This window comes from Podarcis melisellensis (genome assembly GCF_964234715.1).
Source record: "Podarcis melisellensis genome assembly, chromosome: 1".
Lineage (NCBI taxonomy): Eukaryota > Metazoa > Chordata > Lepidosauria > Squamata > Lacertidae > Podarcis > Podarcis melisellensis.
This window is the reverse complement of record NC_138528.1, coordinates 91,015,697-91,037,995: the sequence shown is the minus strand read 5'-3', so window position 1 is coordinate 91,037,995 and position 22,299 is coordinate 91,015,697. Positions and strand designations below refer to the sequence as shown.

At 43.6% G+C, this 22,299-nt stretch overlaps 1 protein-coding gene across 6 annotated transcripts in view; it reads left to right on the top strand.

Annotated features, from left to right (window-relative positions):
- Positions 1-991: 991 nt before the first annotated feature.
- Positions 992-22,299, top strand: part of ADCY5 (adenylate cyclase 5) — a 189,073-nt gene continuing 167,765 nt past the window's right edge. For 2 of the 6 annotated variants that reach the window (XM_081924754.1, XM_081924753.1), the window contains exon 1: positions 992-3,859. In XM_081924754.1, the coding sequence (XP_081780880.1) occupies positions 2,855-3,859 (1,005 nt within the window). In that variant the 5' untranslated portion in view covers positions 992-2,854. The remainder of the gene's footprint in view (positions 3,860-22,299) is intronic. The other 4 variants (XM_081924757.1, XM_081924755.1, XM_081924758.1 and 1 more) reach the window with 4 other exon arrangements.

Below are 22,299 nucleotides of genomic sequence, written 5' to 3'. Positions count from 1 at the left end.
GGCTGGTGTCATTTGAATCCAAAGCTGTGGGGGCTATGGGATAAGCAGAACTCTCTTAGGGTGTGAATGCTGTGAGCCCCTCCATGGTAGGCTCAGGTTGTATACCGGTATACAGTATGTGTAAATAAAACATATATCATAAAGACACCCCAGTCTCAGCTGTGCCTCATTTCCAAAAGGAAATAGGAACTCTGGGTAAGTGCCTGAAACCCCTTGACTCACACCACTTGGATATTGGGGTAGCAGGTAGCAATAACAACAACAACAACAAAGCTAAATGGTAGATGATGCTGGGGATGCTTGATGCAAATTTATTTCCCTGTCTCTATATGGGACTAGCCAAATATTGAAAGAGATTTGAAGTTTGACCAGAACAAACAACTCCTCTGGCTCTCCAGCTAAAAAACACAACAGGAGGTAGCACGAGCTGTGAAATGCCCAAGAACCGCAGCTGCCAGTCAGAGTAGGCAATACTGGGCTAGTGGTCTGCCTCAGTAAAAGGGAACTTCGTATGTTTATCCACGCAGGTTGCTCCTCATTCAGTCTAGGTGGGTATTCTAGCGCTTACAAGCACAGAAATAATGCAATCAGCGTACAGTCCTTAAGGCAGGTGATTCCTATTCCGCCCTGCTGTGATGAGGGCGCTTTCCTCTAGATCCGGCTCAGCGGCAATGCCCCCGAAGGAGTTAAAACTACACCAGAGGAGGGCCCCTCCCCCCCAGTTCCTCGCGCGCGCGGGAGGCGGCCATTCTTTAATTATTTATCTGACTCTGATTTTTTTTGCAGATGCCAGCTGCAGCCGCGGCTTCCAACATTCCCCGCCCTCCTCCCTCCTAACTGGGCAACCTATTGGAAGGGAAGCCGATTCGGCCGCCCAGCTCCCTGGAGCCCGCGCTGTTAGCGGAAAGCGGCGCCTGGTCGCCAGCCAATCGGGCCGAGCGTGAGGCGGAGCCATGCCGGCCAGTCGCTTCTGTGGAAGAGGGGCCGTACAAAGCCTGGTTTTGAAAGGGGCGGGTTGCCTCTCTCCTGCAAAGAGGAGCGTGTGAGGGAGCGAGCGCGCGCCGGGCCGGGCCGGGTGAGGCAGCTGCCGCCGCCGCTGCTGCAGCTTCGCTTAGGGGAGCCGGTCCTGTTATCTGCTAGGAGAGGCCGAGGCGGCGGCGGCTCTTCGCGGGAGGTGCCGTTTCTCTTTGCAATGAGCTGAGGACCACTCTTCTGGCTGGCTGCAAGGGGCACAGAAGGCTGCCCCCTTCCTCCCTAGCCCTCCACACCGCACGCCGATACATTGAGAGCCAGTAGAAGCAGCAGCAGCAGCAGGAGGCGGCGGCGGCTGGTGGAGTGTGCATAAGCAGTACGGAGTCAGCCTCGGCGGGTCTTTTTCCATCCCCTCCCCTCGTTGTGGAAAAATTTGTGTGGTGCTGTGGGGTTCCCCGCACCCCGCTTTGTTTTTGTATTTTGCATCGCTGCTTCGGCGGGAGAGCGAGCCGTGCTGCTTGTTGCTGGCCCCTGCAGTGGAGACAGCGCATCCTCGCACGGAGGCAGCAGTGCAACGTCGGCTTTTTGGCGGAGGGCTCCCTCCATGGATCTGTTCGCTGGAGAGATATGATATAGACGCAGGAATCTCTCCTCTTCTGATCACCCACCTGCGCCTCTTCTTCCCCTCCCCCGCCTCTTCCCAGCCGTCCTTGATTTGAATCACCTCGTAGATCTTGTTTATTTTTATACATTCCCCCCCTCCCATGTGCCATCCCAAGGGCAAGCAGCACTGCCGTCCCAGCAGCCTCAGCAATCCCACCCATTTGGTTTATTCGAGCAGGGAAAAGGATGGTGCCTCCGGCACTCCAGTCTCCGATTTGAGTCGAGAGCTTGCAATAAATACATTTAACTCAAGGCTTCGAGGGCTGCTGCTGCTGCTGTATGCCATCCCTTCCCCATTGCAGCAATGCCTTGAGAAGGAAGAGCCGGGAAAGAGGGGTGTCTGGGAGGCTTGCTTGCTTGTGGTTCTCCAAGCCAATTTGTAGGGCCACCTTCCTTAAATAGGAGGGATCAAACAATGACCCAGCCGGCTTCCCAACGCCTCCAGCGCTGCTGCTGTGGCTGCCCTCTGCACCACCTCTCTAGATGACCAACAAATAAGCAGTTGCCCGCGGGGCAAAATTAAGAATGACGGTACTGGGTCGTTTTGCTCCGCTTCCTGGAGAGCGTTATCAGCGACTGAAATATGCAGCCTCTTTAGGACCTTTCTGACCAGCAGGTCCTTTTTGCGGCGGCAGGATCGCCTTGACCTCACACTGAGAGGAATTATCGTGGTGGCTTTTTCCCTGATGATGCATTTCGACTAGAAGGTGGTCTTTGCTTAAGGTGCGAGAGAAAACAAAACCCCAGCTGCCTCCATCACATTTGCTTTTCTATGCATGGAAGTCGTGTTTCAACAAATGGCCAAAGCACTGGGGACTTGTGAAAATGACAGAGTGGGAATCCTCACCAGAGTTCCATAGGTAGGGGAACTTGCCTCCCAGCTCTCAGTGGATCTCTTTAAATTCTGGTTGATTTTTTTCTCCTATTCCCAGCAGCCTCTGGAGGGAAGGGGAATTCAACTGGCTGGCGAACCAGTCACCTTAAGGGTTTGAATTGCTTTATCACTGAGAACTTTGTTTTATTTGGACTCGGCCAGGACTCACACACACACATGACTTTCCTCTGCTGCACCTTCCACCATAGGGTGAGAGAAACTGCTCAGAAGTGTTGCTTCTTCCTTGCTATGAGTGGAATTCCTTGTGATTTTATTTCTCTCCCTCCTACTCCTTTATAACTTGCCCCCACAATCCCTCCCCCTTCTCTTCTGCCTTGGCAGGGCATGTCCCGCTCCAACAGTGTGAGCCCTCCGGGGTTTGCAGCTTCTGCTGTGCCCAGGGGTGGAGGTGCGGAACAGCATCGTTCTGCCTGGGGAGAGGCTGACTCCAGAGCCAATGGCTATTCCTATCCTCTTTCTACCAGGGCCTCAGTAAAAAAAGCTTCCCGTATGGAAAGCAGGTGGAGAAGTGATGAAGACTACGAGTCACCGAGCAGCAGGAACCACGGGGTGAGTGGCTGCAGGATGATGAGCTTCAGGTCCAAGTCTGCCTGGCAGGATCATGGGATTGACAAGAGCCAGCACTCTCGCCGTGCAGGAGACCCATCGCTTGCCATGAGTCCTAGGCGATATGGTGTGGAGCAGGGTGAGGTGCATCCACGCTGTGTGGAACTGGGGCTAGAGGAGAAGCGGATCAAAGCCAAGATTGATGAGTTGGAGGAGGAGGAAGAACTGGATGGCGAAGGGCGGTCTGAGATGGTCTTCTCCATGGGCAGCTGCTGTGGTAGCTTGCTGCAGATCTTCAGGTCGAAAAAGTTTCAGTCGGAGAAACTGGAGCACCTCTACCAGCGCTACTTTTTCCGTCTTAATCAGAGCAGCCTGACCATGCTGATGGCAGTGTTGGTTTTAGTGTGCCTGGTCATGCTGCTCTTCCACACCGTTCACGGCTATTACCAGGTGCCCTATGTGGTGGTGCTGTCCTTGGCCATCCTGCTTATGGTGGCTCTGGGTGCCATCTGCAATCGCAATGATTTCCACCAGGACCACATGTGGCTCATGTGCTACTCTGTCATTCTGGTGGTGTTGGCCGTTCAAGTGGTTGGCTGCTTGCTGATGCAGCCCCGAAGTGCCTCGGAGGGCATCTGGTGGACTATCTTTTTCATCTACAGCATCTACACCTTGCTGCCAGTCAGGATGAGGGCTGCGGTCATCAGTGGTGTGGTGCTGTCTGCCATCCATCTGGCCATTTCTCTCAAAGTCAATGCAGAAGACAAGTTCTTATTGAAACAGGTAAGGCTGGATTTTTGGATGCTTTCACAGCTTCTGGTTGCTAGTACAAATTTGGACTTGGTTCAGTTTGAGAAATAGTTGTTTTCCCAGGAATTATGCAGCTACCAGCTATTATTGTGGGGACTTGATTTATTGATTGCCCTGAAGTGTGAAGAAGTTATTAATGATGACGATCCCTGTAATCACCTGAGTTTCATTACCAGTGTTTTTCATGGCTTCACACTGAATGATATTGTTTGCCTTGAAAATACAAATGCTAAAAATATATTTACTGTTATGTGCCTGAAATTCAGGACTGATTTCACTAGAAATCACAGAGAAGTAGAAATAAGGATTTCCTAACTTGCTTCAAAATTTAGCTTCTTATTGATGAAGATATAGATTAGAATAGTCTAGCTACTTATCTGCTTTGTAGCAATTAAAGCAGCATGGGAAGGTATCCTTACTATTTACTATGGGTGGTATAGAGTCAAAAAAATTACATTGCAATGCACCATTGTCAGAAATGACATTTTTTGGATAATGCATTTTTGCATTGAACCTGAAATTCCTGCCTCTGCAGTGCTTGGGAAAGAAAGAAAAACTTCTGTTTAAATATGCTGCATACCAAAGCTTCAGAGTTGTTGTTTTTTCAGCAACCAAGTACACCAGGGTTGTCCTTCTGTTTAGTAAAAATAGCAGTTTCTGTGTGGAAGTGCGTGTGCACATGTGGGTTGCTTGTAGCTTTAAAAATACTGTTTCCACTTTAAAAGTTGTGTGCTGTTCTGATAAAGTTAGGATGCAGGTGTTAAGATTACCCTGTTGCAGTATTGACTCTCCACACACAACTACAAAAGGACATGTGAGTTAATATTTAAAATACTCAGTAATACATTGGTTGGATGCATTGTACATAGCTCTTTATGTCCTGAGGAGGTGACATTTGAAATCTGCATACCAGGACCTGCATACATATTTACTGCCTTGGGTGCAAAAAAATTCAAAGTATCCTGTGATAAATTTCTCCTTAAACATGACTAGATTATATTTTGCTGAATACTGCTTTATTTGCAAAGTATTCACTCACCTATGATTGATTAGCATTCAACCACAATTGTATAGATAAAGTAACTGGTTTACAAATACCGTACTTTGGTAAGAACTATCCATGGGGAAGGGGGGGAGAATCTCTTTGGGTAGAAAATTGGAAGTCCCTTGTGCCTACATTGTATGAGGAACCCAACGAAGACATGTGCTAGAATTGCTGGCTTAAGCAATTTGGGATTGTTTTATTTTGCCTCCATCACCTAAAGAGAACATGTAACATCTTCCCATACCTATTATTCATGGACATTGAACAGGCACATCCAGATTTCTTACAAGCTCATAGCTAAAAGCAGCAGCTGCAAGCCATCAAATCCTTGGTTCAAATCTCACCTCAGTTATGAACTCATTATGAAACTTTAAACAAGCTGCTAAATCTCACAGCTGTGGCCCTCACCCATCAGCAATATAAGAATTATAATACTGGACTACCTCATAGGATTGTTGTAAAGTTCCTGGATAACTGGCTCTCATTTATTTACTTCCCCATTTAGTACAAACATAGTTCGTACTAACATATAAAGTGGTAAACTGTGGTGACCTTCTGAACCAGAGTAAGAAATCATAGTCTGATGGATGTAATGGTGAACTGTTCTGAATAGGATGAAAATAAGTTTATCTAAATGAATAAAGCAGTAGTGGAGGAAAGGAGGGACTCAGGGGGATCGCTGGGCAGCACGGGGGTGGGGCTGTAGGGAGACACGGCCTTTGGTGGGTGTCTCAGGCATTGCAGGGGGGCAAAGCCACTGCCCGTCCCTCAAAACATCAGGTATGGAAGTTTTGGTGATTTATTCCAAAAAAAGCTCAAAAATGGTGGCGGCTCCCCAACTGGGGTTGCTATGCCACTGCATAAAGAGAAGGGACAAGGGACTGTGTAAGCCAAGACTGACCTTTTAAATGACATACTACATTTTGATGTTACCTGTGAACCTGCCCAATGTATGTGAAGTATGTGAAATGCTTGAAACTTGCTGTGTAAAAAATAAGTGTTGCTAGCCAGCAATAACCTGCAGCTTCTAACTATGAAAATGTGAGCCATCTGTGCTATAATTTAGTGAACTTTTTATTAGCCAGGTTCATGCTATGGAACAGGTCTTCAAATCTAAGTCGATTTTTTCCACACACAAAAAAGGTTTGTAACGATATCTATTGTGCGTTAAGGCTGTAGGCAAGAGCTTATATTTAGAGCCATCTGATACTAAAAAATCCATATCGGCAACTGCCTCACAACTGTTAGCAGGCATTTTTGTTACCTAGGCTGTAGCTTGTTACCATGGAAATCTAATTTTTCTTTGACACTGCCCCACTGATGCATACATTTCCTTTCGTTTTCTTTCTGGTTTGTGGATTTTAAAAAGCGTGGAGATGGATAAAAGCCAAGTAAATCAAATTATTTTCATGCCTTTCAGCTGCTGCTATTTTTGGTCTTCATTTCATTCTTTCCTAATTAAATCCTTATCAATAAGTTGCTTGTTGAGGGTTTATATTGCTATTGATCAGTAGTGAAACTAATGGCTGATGCTGCAATCCTTTTCACACAGTAAGGCCCGTTGAGATCAATGGGAAGACATGCATAGGATTGCACTGTGAGCGGCTAATAGCTGTGGCTTTATTTGAATCAATGGTTATATCTAGAACAGGTAGGTATCTGTGCCCCTTCTTTTAAGATCCTCTGATTACACAACAGTTACAAAGACCTCTAAAGTTAGAAACATTTGCATCAAGCATTTTATTCTTCACTTGCTTTATTATCTAAATCTACCATGTCCCCAATAATCTAGTGTGTCATTGTAATAACATAAATATTAGGAGGGAAACTCTGACAAGATTCATTAGTCTTTATCATAACTCTTTTTTTCTTTCTTTCTTCAAAATTCCTTGCATGTTTTTATTTCAGGAAGAATCTCCAGGTTCACGTCAAAAGTTCACTTTAGGTGAAAGCTCAGTGGCAGCACTATAAACATTTCATCTTTTTCTATCTTCTCACCGTTTGCTGCTCCACAGAATTCTACTGGAATACAACGGGTGGTAACCAACCCCATTTACATTAATGGTCCTAAGTCAGTCACGGTCATTAATTTCTATGGATCTATTTTTGAATATGACTGGATTGTATTCCATGTTAATGTGTATGAGGCAGATTCAGAGCTTAACAGGCTCTTGTACTGTTAGTTCTTTTTATGGCAAGATTATTTTTGGTGCAGCGCTGAGGTATCTAGGCATGCATCTTGAAGGATGGTGCCAATATATAGTTCACTGAAAATTAAAATGCACCACACACATCACTCTGTTCCAGGGTAAAAGCAAAATATGAAGGCACTACTTGCTTGCATATAAGTTTCTGTGTTAGGGCCATATGCTTTTTTGTGCGATATAGGAATTCACATTAACCTAATATTAGTCGTTGGTGACCTAGAATAAGGTGTAGTTAGAGAGTCATAGCAACTGTACTTTTGCTTCTTCCCCGCCCATTGCGTTCTTATTCTAGCCCTTTTTCTTTTCCAGCAGAGTCCTGATAACATAGTTTTCAAACAGCTGCACCATCATGTGTCTTTGTTTTATAATTATTCTCTGATCCAAGCTAGGCTCCCAGCTGTTTAGACCTTTTAACAACAGCTGTGTCACAACAATACTCTATTTTAACGCTCTCTGACCTTGAAGTCTGAGAACAAGCTACATGTGGTGTCTCTTCATCCTACAGGCTTGCATTAATTAAACATATTTTGATCCAATAGTAGGCTGAGTAGCTTTACTATGGGTGTAATAATAGCCTGCTTGTCCCTTCGTGAATGGATGGAAGCATGCATGTGAGTTCACATGTGCCACATGCAATCTGTAAGTGGTACATCATTCACATATACAACTCCCTCCAAGAAAGCTTGTCTCTGTTTTGGGAAAGAGTGAAGCTGCCTGTTCTTTCCAGTGAAACATCAACTGACACTCCAGATAACCATCTCATCAAGGTGCTGCTTGTTGAATAAGATCTAATTGGATTGTAGTGTTGCAGAATAGCTTTAATAGTAACAGCCATGGTTCATGGACACTTCCTACTGCCTGTCTATTTTTGCTGATTAGGAATCAAAAATCTGATTTTTGTCTCACTTGAATTGTCTTTTTATGCTGTAGGCCAGAGGTTGCCAACCTTTTTGGGCTAGAGGGCACATGTGGACTTTTGAGAGAGTGCAATGGGTGCCAGTCCTAAAATGGCATAATACAAAATGACTGCCACACCTAAAAGAGCAGAAAAAGACAAAGTATGCTGTGAGCATCTGTTGCCCCATTTATGCATCAGGGGGGTGGGGGTGGGCATATCTATATTGCCACTGTTACACCTGCTCACAGAGAAAAACTCTTTGCACCTCTCCGCTGTTCAGAATGGATGGCAAGGTGGGCCATCCAATATCCTGGCACCCAATAAAATGTATGTTTAAGGGGGCATATTCAGTGCAGAAGAGGCTGAGGGTAGTGCAAACAGGAACTGAGCAGAAAAGTATTTCTTGTGGCTTTTTGAACCAATAATTACTTAGGACTTTTGTGAGTGTCTTAAGAAGTACTGGTGAGCACACTGGTGCCCTTAGGCACTGTATTGGCAATCTGCATGCCAGAATTGAAGTTCCTGTCTTTAAAAGATGTGTGTCAGGGAGGGGGGAACAGTCTGTGATGCTATGTAACAGAAATAGAAGTGTCATGGTGTGCCTTATTTTAGAAATGTTGAACTGAACTTAATTTACTGCCTACTATTAACTGTGGCAAGAAAAGCTCTAGAGTTGGCATTCAGCAGACCATCTGAATATTCTCAGTTAATCACCTATTTGTCTCTGGTTAAATACAGAGAAGCCAAGATTATCCTTCTGCAGCAAGCAAGCAGCCTGTCCTTTTAATTGGATCGTGGTTTTATCAGATAGGAATGAGGGCTTCCTTCTATCTGGCGGTCTACACATATTCTTCATTGTGATCTCTTGCTTGGTAGTGAAACCCACAACCACATTTAATAGCTGATCTTTGTCTTCTAAACTTTTTTATAGGTTAAAACAAAAATTGTAGTTGTGCAACCTGGGTTTTCTTTCCCCAGGACAGTGTCTCTGCTGCGTCTCTCTGCTATCCCCAGCAATGTCTCTGTGTCTCTGTATGCAAAGTGTTTATCTGTCCCCTATCTGCGGAATGTGTGCCTCCATGAGTGTATGCACGTTTTTGTCATGTGATCTGTGGAGGAATAGCCAGCCTTTAATGGAGCCCTGAGAGAGGTTAGCCACCTCTGCTTTAGAACATATTAATTTCATTATTTCACAACTGTTGATTAACCTTTGCAGTTAGCATGTCTTTCACTCTCTGTTAGCATTTTGCTAAGTTAATTCTTTAAATACTTGGTAATGATATTGTCCTTTGAACCCAGCCTTCCCCCGCCCCCCCCCCCGCCAAGCGAACATGCTCACTGAAAACTGACCCAAATTAATTGAGACACTGAAGCATTGTTCACTTGCCAAGTCTTTAAAAGGGAACATCATTCTATATCTGAATGGATAAATGATATCTTAAAATTCTGTTTATAAAGGGCAATTATAGATACAAAAGTCTTATGAATGTCATTCTCACCATCACATAAAATGAGCTCGTTTCTGCAAGCTCACTACAGAATAGCTTGTGCTCTTTGAATTTGATGACTAGGGCACAGATCATAGAACCAAAGAGTTGGGAGTGACCCCAGCTGTCATCTAGTACAACTTCCTGCAATGCAGGAATACAGTAGTGCCTACTGCCATACCTGGGTGGAATGGACACAAACCACCAACCTTTTGATCAACTGCCAGATGCGTAGCAACGGTAAAATGCATTCTAGGTCATCCCAGAATCTGACACTGAAAAAGATGGCACATCTAGAATGGGTGACATTGGTTCAGATGTTACAGTAAATCATAGTTAAATGTTATGCATGTGAGCTTGTGCCCTTCCTCCTCCTCCAGCATAGCCATTTCCATTTTCAAATAATTGCCGTTTGTCACTTTGTTCAGACCATGAGCTACAGATCGTGTTTTAACTATGCCTTATCTGAACAATTCATGATTATTAACCACGGCACAAAGTTGGCTTGTTTGGTTTAGATTGGTTACAGTTTATCTGTATTCATACATAATTCCAAATCACAGTTTATTGAGAATGGAAGTATATGCTTCTGATCTCTTCTTTATAGCTGTGTGGGATGGGGAACACACAAGCCCTATGATTCCTGCATATCACAGGAAACTTTGGTTTAGCTTTGCATGCAAACACAAAAACATGTGAGCTTCATTGTCCAAATGGACACTCTTGACAGGTACAGGTTGTTGTTTTTTTGCATAAGTAAGTGAAACATAAGTCATATCTGTTATGATCTCTTTGGCCTCTGTTTTTCTCATTTTTACATCTTATTTTTCCAATTTCTTACCATTTCTGCATTGAACTGTTAGCCTGTGGATTGAAGTTACCTTTTAAAATGTTTTGCATGGTGCCTAGTTTTTTTAGTTCCATGGGAATAACAAATAAATGTAGTAGCAGTAAAAAAATAAGCTATTGTAGCTTTCAGACTTCAGTTGCAAGAAAGTTATTGACTATTATTTATTAGCAATTTACTGTAAACTTTAATCATTGGTTTATTGCTGCATCACAAACAAGGCTATTTTTTCTTGAACCTGTATTAGGTTTAGTTAGCTCTTTAAGCAGTAATAGAGAAAATTGTAGCTGGGATAAGAGTTCCAAGGGCGAAGGGAAGCAATACAGTGGTACCTCGGGTTAAGTATTTAATTCGTTCCAGAGGTCCGTTCTTAACCTGAAACTGTTCTTAACCTGAAGCACCACTTTAGCTAATGGGGCCTCCTGCTGCCGCCGTGCTGCCAAAGCACAATTTCTGTTCTCATCCTGAAGCAAAGTTCTTAACCTGAGGTACTATTTCTGGGCTAGCGGAGTCTGTAACCTGAAACGTCTGTAACCTGAAGCATCTGTAACCCGAGGTACCACTGTACAACTGTTTGGGGAATATGCACTTCGGTCATCGGGGCATTGCTTAAATGAGTTAAGCTAACAAGTAAAATTTGCCTTCTTATTTTACTTTGTAAATTGGGAGTGACTTTAAACTTGTTATCGTTTGTAGCTTGTCTGGGTCTTTTTATAAAGCTGGAACAGTTCTGGAATGTTTTTTTTCGCCCTCTTGCCTTGGTCAGTTCAACAACGGTTTCTTGAGTGCCTGCCATTAACTGTGCTTGGCATGCAATTAACGCAGGAGATTTTATTTGAACGTTGTAGACTAGACCAGTTATCAAACAGTTGGACTTCTTGGTTGCAGTACTGATGATGTGCTAAAACTGGTCTGTGTTATCAAGTTCATGAGAATCTAGGCAAGAGACAGGACTGCTTGTCTTCTGTGGTGTCATGTCTTGTATCTGCATCTGCAAAGTGTTTGCGTATGAACGTTGGTCATTTAATGGCTGCAGCTTCAAGTGGTGACATGTGTGAATGTGCCATGAGCCTCTGCATGCATATGAACAAGTTAATCCATTGAGAAGTGGCATATTATGAGATTCTATAGAATCATTCAGCTAATAGTCAAAGAATTAAGCCTTTTTTAAAAAAAGGACAGATTTTTAAAACTGCACAGATTCCCTTTTTAAGTAAGTGATAGTTCATTATTTTATAATCTTAAAAAATGCAAGACTTCATATTTTCCATATAGGCACTTGTGTGCTATTTGTGACCCACCAAGCCAAATGCAGCCCATCAGTTATATACGGCAATTCCCCAGGGCATTACAGATGCCCTACTTTTGCTGACTGCAACTGCAGAACCTGAAGGGAATGATTCAGACCCTGTCTCTCCACAATGCATTGTGAAAAATCTTTTTTTTTTATTCAGTCCGTATTAATTCGCTGAATTGGGAATATGGACAGTGACCAAAAGCCAGAGCCACAACTAAGAGAGCTTAACATTTCTTAAATACAGTGTGTTTTTTTCCTGGGGGGACATGGGGTACTCATTCCTCTAAACATTTTGTGAATCTTAAGTTTGGCCTCATTGAGGGGCAGTATTTCAATATGAGTAGGAAAATGAGAGTACCCTCTAAATATAATGGACAAGTGGTGAAATATTGTAGATACCTATTTAAAACAGTGAAAGTATGATTCAAAATAAACAATGCATTAGATTTAAATGATTATAATACAACAGATGAAATTACTACATTGAGGCTATAGCTATTAGCTGCTTAAGGTAGATCACAGACAAAAAGTGAAATATAAGAAAGCAAACATCATTTTAACACCTTCCCTGCAGTCCAGCTAATTTATGAGCAAGAACAATGAGAATGTTTCACTACATCAGGGATGGCCAACTCCTATGAGACAGCGATCTACTCACAAAAAGCTGGCAGTGATCTACCCCCTTTTGGGGGGGGGGTTCAGGGCAAAGCTGTTAAGTTTTTTTTAGGGAGGAAAGTCCCTTTTTTGGGGGGAGTTTTGAGACAAAGTTGTTGAGCTTTTTTAGGCAGAAAGGGGGAAAGTGGCTCACCTAATTGTCACTGATGAAACAATCAGCCTCACTGCAAAAACTCCTTCTGTTCTGCAGATCATGCAGCAATGGAGCACGGGGCAAGGGGGCAGGGCAGGATAGGATTCTATTTTAACTCCTCTAAGGAAAGGGAGCCAGCGATAGACCGCAATCTACCAAAACCTGTTGGACATCCCTGCACTAGATTATAGAGGCAGAAAAGCATATTGAAACAAGATAGGAAAAGTTATTTGAGGAATGTATATATTCCCTATACGTTGAGAGAGACTTGGGATCTTTGGTGAGTAATGCGTTTAAAAAGATTGTAAATTTGTAAAATATTAACCCCCAAGGTGTCAGAATTGTCATGGCTTGTCCATGACGATTGGAAGACATAAAAATATAGGCTACATTTTTCTTATATTGTTGCTATGTGAGCCTATTTATAGCCTATTAAAGGCCTCTCCTGGAAGCAGACAAGCTTGCCTGATGAAATGCAAAAAGCACAGACCCCCTCTCCATCTTCCAAAAATGCTAAGCCACGATAATAGAACATGTGACCCAAGAGCCACATGCAGCCCTCGAGGCCTCTTTCCGTGGCCTTCAGAAACACTTGGTGCTCCCCCCACCAGCCCTTGTGCTGCCTTTCCAAAGCCAACTAAGCAAAGTGCTGGGTTTGAGGGCTCTCACAGTGTCCTTTCCAAAATCTAGTTAGCACTTTCCCAGCTTTGAGGAGGAGGTGAGAGGGTTCTAGGACCTTCCAGAGTCTCAGGCCTGCTTCCCAAAACCCTGTGCCTTGTTTAGCAGGCTCTTGCAGTTCATTTGGTATGTAAGGCTGGACCACCCTGCACTTCAGGGAAGGTGCTGGTGGGACAGGGAGTAAAATAACCATAGAGGAAATCCAGTGTCAGCTAATGGTTGTATGAAAGATCAGGAGAGCAAAAATGTGGGCTCTCCCAAACGTTATTTGTGAAATAGGTCCAAAAATCTAGGAAGCCGTTACTGTACTCTTCATCTGCCCCTTCATGCATGGTCAGTTTATGATAACATTCAGATCAAATCTTTTCCCTATAGGAGGAAAGAGAACAACTCATGCTTGCAGGTTCACATCTTTTTCTAGACTTCTTTTTAGACGTCATCCTCTGCAAAACGTTAAAATGCACATGGGAAGGCAGTGTACAGGTCTACAGAGAACTCTATGTTGAAGGGCTGATTAATGCTGGTGCATGGATATTGTTTAGGAGTTATGGGTGGGGTTGTTTATTATGGTTTAAGAATTGATGCCTGAGTTTGATCCCCCCCTCTCCCCCCTCCCCCCATTCCCTTTCCCTTGCATGTTGTGGGGCTTTTTTGTTTTTGTTGTTAACTGTAAGATATGGACAAGAGCTGCCTTCTTTTAAATGACACTATGAAAGCCAGTATGGGAGCCTTTTTGCAGGGAACAAATGCTCTAAATAAATAACTGATTTATTTATTTATAAATATATGATGTAATCCACCCTGACGTTTCAAGTGAAGGCAGGTAAAATATATAAATAAATGCAATATGTCACAAGCTCCACAGAACTGAGTGCTGATAATACGTATGACCATTTATTTTTCATTTTAAGATTAATGTAAACTCTGTGTCTTTCAGGTTATTGCTGTAATTCAGAGGAAGTAGTAATAAAACACCCTGTGACACTGTCTTTGTTTGTTTTGGAGTAACTAGTCAAAAGTTCAGTGCTTGTACAGTGCGCTGTATTGCAGAAATTACTAGTTCTCTTTGGTGGTTTTTCCAAAATAGTATTTGCTATTATTTTAGCTGTTATTTTTGGACAGATCTTACCTTACAGTAATCTAATGAACCCCTTAAATCAGTATTTAAGCAATGATCTACCCACTGAATAAATCCCAGAAACATTAACTGATCCAAAATGCCATGCCCATCTATTGTTGGGTAGAAGTTTCAATAGGCAGTATATGATCAGCTTAAAGTGTCTTTATTGGTTACCATTTTCTTCCCAGACTCAACTTTTAAGGTGTGGGTTTTTCCCTTAAAGCAGGAATGGGAATCTGTGGCCCTTTGGCTGTTGTTGATCTAAAACACCATCATCCATGGCCATTTTGGCCCTGCTGGTTGGGCCTGATGGGAGTTGTAGTTCAAACATTGGAGAAGGGGGGAAATTAAAATTCTTGCAATCTGGGTCCTGAGTATCTTGTCATAGTTTTCCCCTAGGATTCTCCTGTGCATTGTTGTTGTTGTTTAGTCGTTTAGTCGTGTCTGACTCTTCGTGACCCCATGAAGCAGAGCACGCCAGGCACTCCTGTCTTCCACTGCCTCCCACAGTTTGGTCAAACTCCTGTGCATTAATATCAGCTAATGCTCTGCTCCGAATACCAGTGATTGTTAAAATTATAGATTTTGGAGTGGACACCCCTGAACCCTATAAATTAATAATTGGTAGGATTTTGATTATTTGAAGTATTGATGGGAAGACTGGAGGTCAGTGGAAAAGTTTAGACTAAGATTTCTTTCCAAGCCCAGGGCTTCACCTGGGATAGAGGCATTAACATGACAAAAGGGATTGATGGCCCATCTGAGAGGCTGGGTGTGGGCAGACAGAGGCTGCCATGGTGATGGGGTGTGGGTTGGAAGTGTCAGGAAAAGAAAGTCTTTAGCAAGGTGTGTTGGGAAGAAAAGGGGGGGGAGGAATGGGATCCATCTTGGGCAGGCTGGCTAAGAGAGATGTCATTGACTCCAGGGCACTGGCGGAGTAATGGGGGGCGGGGGAGCACACTGCCCCCGGCACCATAAGGGAGGGGGTACCATCGCAGCTGCCACCCAGACATGCGCCATGCACCCTCCACAGTGCCAGGCACCATGCCCCCGCAAAGAGCGCACCACGACCCTGCGGGTGGCATGCCACGCCCCCAGGACGCACGCCATGCCAGCCACACCTCCGCCCCCGGTGCCAGAGCATGTAGCTTCGCCACTGCTCCAGGGTTGCACTGCTGTGGGGGACAGGCCCCACTGAAATGACCATGCTGTAAGATCTGGACTCCCTCCATTCAGACTGAAGATGGAAAAAAACCATACTGTTTTAAAGCTACAACACTCTTCACTGTGTCTCAATTCTCCAAAGGAACACAGACCCTGGGTGAATGTCTGGACCCCCACGGAGTCTTGCAGAGAGTGGGGGATGGCACCCAACTTTTGTAACAATATTCTATATTGTCTTCAAGGAGCAAGGCAGTTTTTACTAAAGTAATTTCCCCCTCCGTTTAATTTTAATTTTATTTTTTGCCACCCTTGCAGATCTGTCTGCCAGTGGCGTAGCGTGGGTTGTCAGCACCCGGGGCAAGGCAAGTAATTTGCGCCCCCTAACCCGTGGATTTGCGCCCCCTAACCCCCAGATGTTGCGCCCGGTGCGCCCGGCCCCCCTGCACCCCCCACGCTACGCCACTGCTGTCTGCCATGGTTTTTAGTTGGCACATGACTTCTTTTTGCAACAGACAATGGGAATTCTTTGACTCACCCCACAAACCTTTGAAACCTCCAAGAGTGCCTGAAGTCATAGAGAAGTGTTGAACTTCTCTGTAATGTAAAATTTGAAGTGTATTAGTCTGAATTGAAGAGACAAAAACAGTGATAATTGAAGAGGGGAAATGAACATTCCCTATTTAAAACAGATATCCTGTTCCCAAGGAAGGCAGCTGGACAAATGATTTGTCCATCTTGCCTGTTGTTAGTATTCTCTATCTGCGATGTCATGTCTAGGAAGCGATAGAGAAGAGTCTCTGACAATGTTACATGAACTTTGTGTAACAGGTTTTTTTCAGCTGCCACACCTAAAGAACTAGCACTGGAGAGGTAAGATAAGCTTTCTTGTCTTCGTCTTTGGAATAATGTATGCATTACATATGCATGCTTTCTTCCTTTGATTAAGCATTTCCTAGATTGCTATTTGCTTTGTCATCTCAGGATGACAACTATGGAATTGGCTATTATCCAGCTTTTGCAACACTCCAGAAGACAAGACTTTTTTTTTTAAAGCAGGCTCCTGTCACCTTCAAGCTACTCAGAAATATAGAACTGTAATCTGGGAGGAAAGGGAGGGATTTCAAAGGTTGTATAATCTGTTGTGCTATTGCTTGTCTAAGATCGCTGCCTTATAAAACAGAGTGCTGCTAAAGCAAATAGAAGCATAGCTCAGTTGGAAAGCAGAAATGACTGAAGTGTTGGGTAGTGCTGTATCTCTCAGATAATGCAAGCAGCAGGTTGTTAACCTGCTACCAAAGTAGCCTCTATGCTTCCATGAAACCAGTCACTTCCCAGAAATATTGAAGAGAGTCTACAGGACTGAGAAAATGGTTTCATCTCCAGAGGTATTCGGCTACTTCAGCTGGCTTAATAGTCATTCCCTCAATTAAGTGGGGGGTGGGGAGCAGGGGGAGACAGAGAATGCACTAGGGATCTTTGATGGATAATTATTCAACACCAGAATATGAGTACATACAATAATTCAACAAGCGAGAGAAACATCTCAGGTGGCTATATCTAAACTAGGGATGGGCGCACTTGCAAATGCAGGATCTACTTTTTTTTACTTAGAACCCTGAGATCTACTAGAAAAGAGAGAGGATGAAGTGCTGAGTTACTGAGGAGCGAGTGAATTACGGATGAGTGATTAATTTCTCATATCCGCCTCTGGCTACTTTGTTCTCGGCTACGATGCAGCTCAGGCCTCTTGGCTAGGGAGCTGCTGCTGGAATGAAGGAAAAGACTGCTCTCTCTTCCACTGTTGTTTTTATCCTATCACTTTGATCTCCCCACTATTCTTTTTCCTTTTTCTAAATCTGCTTAGTTATTTGTGTGATGGTTGGGGGGGAGGGAGCACCACCATTAGGGAAGGGAGGATTTTTTTTTGAAAATTTGGTGGCTGCAGCTTTTATCCTAATTTTAGACAAGGTGACTGAGGGTTCCACTTCCCTTTTTCCAGCTTGTAGTGGCTCCAAGACACTACAAGGCCCTCAACATCCTCCCTGCCACATCCTTCTTGCAATGTTTCCAGGTTCAGAATGTCTTTGGGCAATGATGCTGCCTCTTGACATTGCATGTCTTTCCCATGGGTGCTCCCAGAAACTGAAGACTACAGAGAAGCTCATGAGCTATGGAACTGTTTTTTAAACTGTAAACCCATTTTATTGTTTCAAATACCTTTTCTGTGTCTTTGTCTAGTGAGACTCTCACCTTCCCACAATGCCTGGTATTCAAAGGCATGCTACTCCTGAACATTTTGCTATTATGGCTAAAGGGAGGTGTTTCCTTGTGATGGAGCAGATAGGAGCGGCTCTGTGTTGAAGTTGAGGCAAGATGCAATTGGTATAAATTGGTGCAGGATAGGTTAGCATCCTCATTTCTTGAAAGTACAAGCCATTCTTGCCTGGTGTTTGCTGCCTGTTTGACTACTGAATGGCTTTGGAGCAGCAATCCCATGTTGTTTATTTAGCAATTATATTACGTACGCCAAAATCGGTCAGGTTTCTTTTGTTTACAAAAGTGAATTTAGTTGGATGCCCTTGATTATAATTGTACTGTGCACTTCTTTCTGACCTGGCATTAGATTTGTCAGAACTTTAATTTGTGTTTCTACCTTTACACCCTGTAGTCTCTGCCTGGCTTATAATTAAATCCTTCTGTCAAAACCAGGCAGTCAGAGATATTACACGGCTTGTTTCATTATTTCTCCCCAGGTGCCCAAAGCTTGCCTCAGGGTTTGGGGATTTTGTAAGAAGACAGAGCAATAATGAGTTCCATGTTTAAATGAGCAGCAGCTTTTAAGGGGAAGTCCACCTCTGTGTTATTTTCTTTTTTCCAGAGTGATGCTGTTGTGTGTGGAAGGTAGACTCTGGCCTTCCCGCTCTATGTAGCATTCCCTTTTAATATATTAATCAACACTGAATATTAATGGGTAGCTCTTGTTTACTGATCCAGCTGTAGCTCAGCACTTTAAAATCCTGCTGACTTAAGTGCAAAGAGATTCAAGCACATGTTTGTTTACAGACTGATAACATTTGTGTACTGCCCTTTGACATCAGTTTCCAGATAAAATAACCATCTAAAAAATAAAATGACAGGGACCACAATTAAAAGTGGGACCAAGAAGCTTAAGCCTGGAATAATGGAAAAGGACTTTGCCTGGTGCCAAAAGGATAACTGCATAGGTGCCAAACAATCTCCCCAATGCAAATAATTCCCAATGCAAAGAGTCCCACAATAAAAAATGTCCAGTCCCTGGTTGCCCCCTCCAGGTTAGATAGGAGGAGGATGTCATGGGCAGGTGACTTGGGTCCATGTGTAGGTTGATTCAGGAGAGGATGCCCTTGGAGGTACATTGTTCCTAAACCATGTAAGCCTTCATAGGTGAGTACCAGCACCTTGTATTGAGCCCTGAAATGGATCATGAGCCACATGAGATTTGAAAATACTTAACTTTTTTATTAGCTTTAGTATCTCTATATTTTACAATGTTGTTGCTTTGATTTTTTTTCTGAGAAAGACATCTTAAATCACCATAGTGTGTGTGTGTGCTTACAGTTAAAGCTGTCTTATTCATATGGCTTTTGATCTATCCAGAATGATGTGGCTGAACTGGACAAGTAAAACGATCCAATTCATAAATGTAATGTAAGACTGAAGAATCCCTTGAACGTCAACTTTGACTATCTAGTAAACATGATGTGAGGCTGCCACAGTGGGAACCTGTGCAGTGTAGACCGACTCTGCTCTGTCACACACGTTTTGGAGATTCAGATTCAGGCACTATTTCCCTATTTCACAAGGTTGTTGTGAAGTCAAAATTTGGGTGTGAGTGTGTGAAAATGCTTGTAACATAAGTTGATATGCCACACTTACATCATTGCATAATTAGGAGTATATAAATAATATCAGTTATGATTTGGGGTCATCTCATGCATGGGTGTTACAGATTTGGGTTTAGTTTGTGTAAGAGATTCTTTTTAGACAATATCTTGGCATTAGCTTGCCAGGTGGAGAGTGGAATCTAAGCAAGTAGGGGAGTCTTAAATTTATTGCCACTCCTTGGCAAGGCACTATGGTAGTTAATAAATGGTTGTTTGCATCCATTCTGTCTATCAAATATAGTTTTTAATCAAGTTGACCGATTGCTTCATCTAGTGCAGGCATGTCCAACTCCCAAGAGACTGCGATCTACTCCCAGTATAAAAGCACTGGCAGTGATCTACCCATGGAGTGGGGGAAGGGGGGGGCAAAAGCAAAGTTATTAAGCTTGGGGGGGGGCAAAACTAGGTATGATAATTAAGGGAGGGGGGAATCACTCACTGAAAACTGTGATACTGCGATTTAGCCAGCTTCCGTATCAGACCTTGCTGCTGCTGCTGCAAAAAAGAGAGAAACAGAGAAAACGCCAGGGGTGCAGACATTAAATGCATTGCATTTGGAGAGCAATCGCTTAGGGAGCATGTGATTGACAGCAGACATCCGGAGATTGACCTGTCGATCGTGATTGACCGGTTAGACATCCCTGATCTAGTGCAATATTGCCTACACTGCCTCTCAGTGGCTCTCCCGGGTTTTAGGTTAGAGTCTGCCCCTGCCCTACCTGGAGATGCAGGTGATTGAACCTGTAATCTTTGCATGGAAAAATCCATGCAAACTAAGGCCCAGGGGCCAGATCCGGCCCAATCGCCTTCTAAATCCGGCCTGCGGACAGTCCGGGAATCAGTGTGTTTTTACATGAGTAGAATGTGTCCTTTTATTTAAAATGCATCTCTAGATTATTTGTGGGGCCTGCCTGGTGTTTTTACAAAAGTAGAAAGCGTGCTTTTATTTAAAATGCACCTCTGGGTTATTTGTTGGGCATAGGAATTTGCTCGTGGTTTTTTTCCAAAATATAGTCCGCCCCCCACAAGGTTTGAGGGACAGTGGACCGGCCCTCTGCTGAAAAAGTTTGCTGACCCCTGTATGCTGTACCACTGAGCTATTGCTCTTCCCTTATTTCTCTCTAGCTGGTCTGCAGAACAGCAGTGTTTTGCAGCACAGTTTAGCCAGCAAGACCTGCATTCTGAACTGTTTGATAAAATTAGAAATGCCAGTGTCATGAGACTGGACTGTCAACACTTGTTCAACTTTCTACATAGGGTAACAGTAATTCCAGGTTTCTCTTGTGGTGCACTTAAGAGCTATTTATTATCCCAGTCTGGCAATTAGTAAAGCAAGTGCAAACAACCCAGGTGTATTCTGGTTTCTTAATGTCTGTCTCTTCTTATCTCTAAATGAGTATAATTGAAGGAGGGTCTCAAAGGAAGGAGCTATTTTAAATATACTAATTTAATTTACCTAACACTTTATGTGATGCTGCCATCTGTTTTGCTGCTACTCAAGGAAGCTGGCTGTTTTGCTGAAGTGATTTAAAACGAAAACATTGTGGGGCTCACCTAATGGCAGGAAAGTTGTGGCTGGATCACTGGTTTGATTAGATATCCAGGAAAAGTATGTTTTAGAATCATAGAATTCTACAGGGTCATCTAAAGCTCTAATTTTGTCACACTTGTTTCTGACCTAGTCTCTAAAGAGCTGGTGTGGTGACCTTAAGATTTGACTGGTGCCCTTAAGAAAAGATTGGTACCACTGTGTATTCCTCTTTTAAGTTGGCAAACTCTGGAATCCTCTCGGGGACAGGCAGCTATTGAGTTACAGATATGAGTTACAGAGGACTGCATGTTACTGAATGCTAATGTTGTGTTGATAGCTTTAGTGGAATACGTGAGTATTGTCCATCTATACTCATGAGTGTACACGCCATCTTGCAGATCACAGTGAAGGCCTTTAACAAAACTACATTCTATGAGACACAATGAAACATTGTCTACAAGGCCAAGAAATCTCTTTTGGCACTTCTTCCCAGATCTGTGTTAAACTGGATCATGCTTATTGTTTCCGTGGCCACTGAGGGCATAAGCAAGGTCTCCTTTTAGAATTTCCTCTATAAAGTCACCTACTTACCTGAATTCTAGCTAGGTATGTTTTTGCACATCAGCGATATTAAATTTGCACTTAAAGAAAACAACAACAAAAAGCACTCAACTCTTTAAAATCTGGGAATAAAATTCCCTGTATTTGACAAGTCAGTCCTTTGTCTGTGGATGTGGTAAGAGTCCAAATAGGGAAGGGCCAAGTTTCTTTGGTAAAGCTCCCCCTATCTTTGCTTTGCAGTTGCAGTATTGGGATGGATGGGGCGTGTTCAGTCCTCACCACCTTCCTCCCAAAGTAGTTGTGGCTGAGGGATGCACATCTCATGCTACCATTTTGCTCCCTTAGAAGAGAGGTCTGCCAAGTGCAGGGTCTCAACTGACTAGGCTGGAAGTTAGCCTTAAGGGAGTTGTCTGGCTTTAATGCTTGCCACCCTTCAGCCTGGGTTTTAAAGTAGGAAAATCGGGCTTGGATCAGACCTGCATTTAGATGTGCTTCTACCAAGTCCCCCACCTACCCAGAAAGGATAATTTAAACTACAAGAGGCAATGGCCCTTTATGATTTAAACCATCACAGGAGGGACTGATTGGCTTTTCTCCAAGCCAGATTTTTACCTCTTGGTCCTGGGATAATGGGTCACAACAGAAGCTATGGTGTCTTTATGATACATGGTTTATTTATACGTAAAGGTAAAGGGACCCCTGACCATTAGGTCCAGTCATGACCGACTCTGGGGTTGCGGTGCTCATCTCGCTTTATTGGCCGAGGGAGCCGGCGTACAGCTTCCAGGTCATGTGGCCAGCATGACTAAGCCGCTTCTGGCGAACCAGAGCAGCGTACAGAAATGCC